Source organism: Lycium barbarum, chromosome 11 (genome assembly GCF_019175385.1).
Source record: "Lycium barbarum isolate Lr01 chromosome 11, ASM1917538v2, whole genome shotgun sequence".
NCBI lineage: Eukaryota > Viridiplantae > Streptophyta > Magnoliopsida > Solanales > Solanaceae > Lycium > Lycium barbarum.
This window is the reverse complement of record NC_083347.1, coordinates 19,599,364-19,605,748: the sequence shown is the minus strand read 5'-3', so window position 1 is coordinate 19,605,748 and position 6,385 is coordinate 19,599,364. Positions and strand designations below refer to the sequence as shown.

Genomic DNA, 6,385 nt, shown 5'->3' with positions numbered 1-6,385 from the left:
TGGTGCTGGTTCGCCATTGGCTTGAAAAATGCAAACTTCATTCTCACTTAGCCGTGCGTTTCCTGAAACCCCATACAAAGAAGTGCAAATATGATTAGTGGCTCCTGAATCTACACACCATGACATGGTAGAAACAGCTGCTAAACATGTTTCAACAACATTTAAATATGAATTACCTTGCTTATTCATCTTAGCCAGATAGGCAGGGCATTGTTTCTTGTGATGCCCAGGCTGCTTGCAGTGATAGCACTTGCCCTTAGGCTTGCTCACACCACCAGCAACAACTCCAAGTGCCATAACCTTGCGAGCCTTTTTCTTTTTTTGACTGCCTTTCGGCTTAGAAACCGAACCTTTCTCAACAGTCATTGCCACAATAGGAGCGTGTTGTTTGATAATGGACTCTGCCGCCTGCAACTCATTCAACAATTTTGCCAGTGACAAATCCATTTTGTTCATATTATAGTTCAAGCGAAATTACTGAAAATTGTCAGGCAGAGTGTGTAGGACCATGTCAACTTGAGATTCCTCATCAATCACAGCTCCAAGAACCTCAAGTTCACTCAGAAGACTCATCATATCAAGTACATGGGCCCTAATTGAAGATCCTTCGACCATCTTAGTGTTCAAAAGGGCTTTCATGGCCGTCTGATTAGCCGCACGATTTTGCTCTCCGAACATCTCTTTGGGGTTTTCAAGCATGTCGTACGCAGACCCCATTGGCTGATGCTAATGTTGCAAAACATTCGCCATGGAGGCAAGAGTGTAACAGCGTGCCATTTCATCAGACTTAACCCATTTATCAAAGGCCTTAATCTGGTCTTCCGAAGCATCCTCTCCAGGTTTTTTTTGGGAACTCATCAATCAGCACAAATTTGTAACCTTCAGTAGTTAGGACAATATCCAGATTTCATTTCCAGTCAACATAATTCTGACCCTCAAACTTGTTTTGGTTCAAAATAACGGTAAGTGGGTTGAAAGAAGACATGATTAATTTGAGAGATATAAATATTAAATAGATCATTAGTTATGCTGAAAGAATAATAAAATTCAAACCACACATCACACATAAAACCATGCCAGATTCGATAGGGAAACTTAATTATTCATGCAAAATATATGAGTCATGCCAGATATTTTACCCCATAAAAAAATAGAACCAACTCAGATGGAGAGTGAACAGCTAATTTACATTAGGTATATATCACATTTAATTATCCCTAATTCCATTGAAACAACGTGTAACTCAGTTGGAGAGTCAACACAAGCTATCAATTAACTAGGGACTAGAACACATTAATTAACCATAATGAATCTATCCGATGGGGAGGAAGACCTATGTCAACACATAAACTCATTATATCACAGTTATATACAATGGAGAGCATAGAGAATGAACCCTAACATCATTATTTGTTAAAATAAAAAATTTTAGTTAACATAAAATTTCCCGAAAACATTAAAACGCCCAAAATCCCATCTAAACGACCCCAAATGGCCAAAAAAGGCCCTTGATCACAGAGTTTCTGTGAGTATTTCTCAGTGGGTCGTTTCTGATGAACCTGCCAAATTTTGGGTCAATCGGAGTTCGTCAAAAATTCAGAATTCCAAAACCATAACCATTCGGTAAAAATCAGTTTTAATGTTTTGGGTTTCAAAATAAAATCAGATTCAATCATATCACATATTATACTTATTTTAGCAATATCCATGATTCCAGAAATCATAAACAACATATTCAATCTCGTTTTTCATAAAACAACACTGTTTTCAGAAACTAACATGACAAACCTGCATTCACAAAACAACACCAATACTAGGGTTTCTGTTTCATGAAGTATTACATTATCTAGTTAGATGTAAGACAGATCTTGATGACAATTGATGGATAACAGAAATATATACGCAACGGAAGCAAACAACCAAGATCATATTCTTATATGTAAACTAGACAAACATAATCAAACATGAGATTGAAACACTAACCTTTTGAAGCTGTTACACAAATCTTCAACAGCAATCGTGCTCTCCAGGTCTACGATCTTCTGCTGTATATCCTGAATTTCTATGAACGAAATACTTAAGTGGCAAGTATTACGGCTGAAGAATCAACATCACTTAGGGTTGAACGGTATTGTTTATATACACATGTTTTTAGGGTAAAACCCTAGCCAAAAACTTGTATCCCTTTCCTTACCCACCAAGGATATTATTTTTCCTTTTATTTTCCTTGTTCTAGAATATTTAGGCATAGTAGGGACCACAAGTTTAATAACAAGGCTTCATATTGCGGTATTAATTTGGAATATGAGTGAATTAATCCTACCACAATAAATTACAATTTATTCCACTAAAAAACTGTAATTGCACTCCTCTGTTTAATTTCGAAATCTTTCATTAAAACTTATTTAACTCCTCATGTTAAGATTACAGATACCAATCAAATAAATTAAATTACTGACAATTTAATTCATCGACTAATTTAATCCTTTATACTTCTGCTTAACTTATTTCATGTGATGAATACAAAATCTACCTGCAAGGTTTTCACATGAAAACTTATAAGCTTCCATTAAGGGGTATCATCAATCTCAAGGTCGAGACATGAATTCTATCAACTAATTATTATTTCACAAATGCACTTTTCCATTATCCAATTTACCAGGAATACATTGACTCGCAGTCGACTCGTACCTTTTAATAAATCAAAAAAATGAACAAAGCACATTGATCATAACAATCATATCAAGATTAAGAGTATAAGTACATTTAATGAGCTAGAGAGGTTGTTTCGTATATTCAGTACAAAAACAGTTATCTCTACTTGGTCCGTTCAATACATACAAAATGTACTAGCATAAAAAGTTGGAATAAAGCCATTCCCACAATCAAGATAGATTATATTTTAATCTTATGCTACAATCATCAAGATACTTTACCCGGTTTCATCTTTGATTGTAACATTAACTCTATAACTTATAAGAACCGATAATTCAATCTTCTGTGCATGAGCTGAAACTCCACGCACCAAATCATCTACTATATAAGTAAAGGGCACACATATGAATAAATTATTTATTTATTTTATTTTTGGTCAAAAGATTAAGATTTTCTCATTCAACCAAAAGTGTCATCTATACAAATCTACCAGTTCTATTTGGACTCAGAACTGGCTCTCACATCTTGATTTCTATACATTCATCTACAAAATAAAGTAAATGTGATCTCTTATGTAATTACATAGCAAAACTTAGACTCAAATAAGAAAAGTATTGAGCTGTTGCAGTGTCCTTTGCCATTTGCTATGCCTTTGCCCCTCAATGTGCAGCTGAATAATGATGTCTCTGATTCTCTGAATGCTGCCAGTGGCCTTCTTTAGGAATCTCCTACTATTTCTTTCTGTCCATACTTGATAAACTGCTGAAGCAAAGCAAAACCCCAATATGCAAAACCTTGGCCTATTGCTGCTCATTCTCTGGCTTAACCATTGAACCTCTTGGTTTCAATCTCGGACTATCCTGCTATAGCCAAGCCATCTCAATATAGTATTCCACACATTATTTGAATATTGTCAATCAAAGAATAAGTGTTCAAAGGTTTCCTCCAGTTGGCTATTACATAATACACAATCAGTGTGCACATTAATGCCCCACTTCTGCACTATGTCAACTGTAGATAACCTTCTATGCAGTGCCATCCACATAATAAAGTGATTCCTGGGAATGAGCCCTTTGTTGAGGGATAATTTGCTCCAAGTTGCTTTTGGGAATTGAGGCATCATAGAGACATACCCTTTTTTGATGCTAAATCCTCCTGAATCAGTTAAAGATTACAATGTAGAGTGTAGAGAGGTGTTACCAGCTAGCCACTTCATTGCACCAAATATCTTCCTCATAATCCAGCAAGCCTGCTTTAGAGTTGCCATTGTTTCTAGTTCATTTGTCTTTATGTAAAATGTATATGCCCATATCACCCAGAGTTTCTATTTTTTATATTCTATAACCTATAATAGCTTGCAAATTGTTGCTCTATTCCATGTGAGGAGATCAAGTACATTCAGCCCCCCTGCAGTTTTTGGTTAGCATATAGTCTCCTATGCTACCAGGGCTTTCCTAAAGCAATTGTTGCTTCCAGTCCATAAGAAAGTTCTGCAGATAGTATTCACCATAGAGATAATCTTCTTTGGTAATAGGAAGATCTGTGTCGAGTAAGTTTGCATCTCAAATAGTATGCTTTTCACAGGCTGCGGTATGCCACTATATGAAAGAAGTTTAGAGGACCAGCAATTTTTCCTTGCTATCATTTTCTCCACCATAGGCAAACAGGTGGATGGACAGCTTTCTAGTTGAGAGTGGAACCCCCAAGTATTTGAATGGTAATTCACCCAGAGTAAGGTTGAGTCCTTGTAGCATCTGTTCTTTAAATAGATCAGTCACCCCAGCAATATCTAAGGAACTCTTCTCCATGTTAACATGCAGTCCTGATAACTTTGAAAAATGTTTGAAGGTGTTAAATAACAGCTTTATGGAATTTTCATCAGCTCTGCAACTCATTAAAAGATCATCAGCAAAACATATATGTATAATGCCTAATTTGCCACACCTAGGATGATAATTGAACTGGGGGTTATGCCTAAGCTGTTACAGGGTTCTATGCAGATATTCCATTGCCAAAACAAATAAGTATGGACACATGGAGTCTCCTTTCCTGAGCCCTTTCTTTGCCTTGAACAGAGGAGTTAAACCACCATTCACTAGTAGTGAATATTGCACAATTGTCACACACTCCATGATTAAGTCCACCAGCTTTGAGGGAAAACCAAACTCCAGTAATACCATTTTCAAGAAGGGCCATTCAACCGAGTCATAGGCCTTTCTAATATCAACCTTAATTGTACATCTGGCTGAAATCCCCTTATGAGAATAGCCTTTCACTAACTCATGTGGAATAAGAACATTGTCCATTATATTCCTCCCTTCTATAAATAAATAAGACTTTATTGAATTGAATAAAGTCTTTCAGTACATTTATTTAAAATAAGACTTTATTGAATTGAATAAATGAATAAACAATTGTTCCACGAAGAATAAAACATAATACTCTAATCAAACTGCATGGTTAATAGTATATCCTAACAAACTCGACCTCGACCAAAGTCACAAAATCCGAATAGAAACACGACCCAAATATTCTCAGCTCAAATCCATCTTGGGTGGTTTTATGGTGTTTTGGTGGTGGTTAACAAGTGGTTTTGGGGCTGGTTTCATTGGTTTTAGGTTGTTGCTTTCTAGCGGTGACGGGATGAAGGTTAACAGCAGTGATGGGGCTAAAAGAGATGGAGTTTTACAGTGATCAAGGCTCCTACTAGGTTAGCTCTTCTGGAGGGAGCAAAATAAAATGTGAAGGTTTCTACGTTCTTAAAAAAAATGATGTTGCGGCTGTAACACCTCAGACATTTAACTTAAGCTTTGATCATGATTCTAGACTTAGAAAAATCAAACAAAAGTGTTGGAGCTGAAAATTGGAATTTGCAGGTAAAGTGTGGGCTCGTACGTACTTCAAAGTACGGGATCCAAGTGCGGGACGTACTTCTGTCCCGTACTTTGCCAAGAAAATTAGTTACTCACTGGAATTTGACATTCCAAGTACGGGCCATAAGGTGCGGCCCGTATTTCAAAGTACGGGATGTACTTGGCACCCGTACTTCGTCCGCTTCAATGAACAGTATAAATATGCAGACTCAACTTTATTTTCTTATTTTCAAGTTCCTGAAACCTAGAACGACCTGCTCTCCTCCTCTATCACCAGAACACTAAGGTAAGCAATTCTAACCTATTTCAAATGGATTCTAACATATATTTATGAACATTAAGCAAGAATTCATTGTTCTTAACCTATGTAAGGGTTCAAGACTTGGGCTTCTGGGATTCTTCTCAAAGTTCAGACCTTTCTTATAAGTTTTGGAGAGTATACACGTATGTGAGGCTAACTATCTACGTTAGGGAATATTTATGATTCTCCCTACGCCTCATTCTATATGCTTATCAGTAATTTGACTCAGAATACAGTTTAGCCCTAGTTTCTTGAATAGTTGTAGCACTGCTATCTTCTAGGGTTATAGTTTTATAATTCGGTCATGGTGATCATTTTGAATATCATGAACTCAATACGTAATCATTATAGACTTGTGTATTGACATCGCATGAGTTTCAGTCAGTGTATAATTAGATATTGGCTTAAGTTCCATAATCAGAAATAGTTATCATACTATTAGCTATAGCCCAGTCTCAGTATCATAAATTGTTTAATGTTGATCACCTGTATCTGTATTTTTGGGCCCTAGGCCACCGTTTATGCATACGTATTGCTTGGGCTTTAGGCCACAGTT

At 36.5% G+C, this 6,385-nt stretch overlaps 1 protein-coding gene across 1 annotated transcript; it reads right to left on the bottom strand.

The window, feature by feature from the left end:
• Nucleotides 1–4,268: 4,268 nt before the first annotated feature.
• On the bottom strand, nt 4,269–4,961 carry LOC132619521 (uncharacterized). The gene is made up of 2 exons (XM_060334405.1): nt 4,642–4,961; nt 4,269–4,539 (listed from the first exon to the last, which is right to left on the bottom strand). Exons 1-2 carry the CDS (start codon nt 4,959–4,961, stop codon nt 4,269–4,271), a joined length of 591 nt encoding a protein of 196 aa, XP_060190388.1.
• Nucleotides 4,962–6,385: the final 1,424 nt, after the last annotated feature.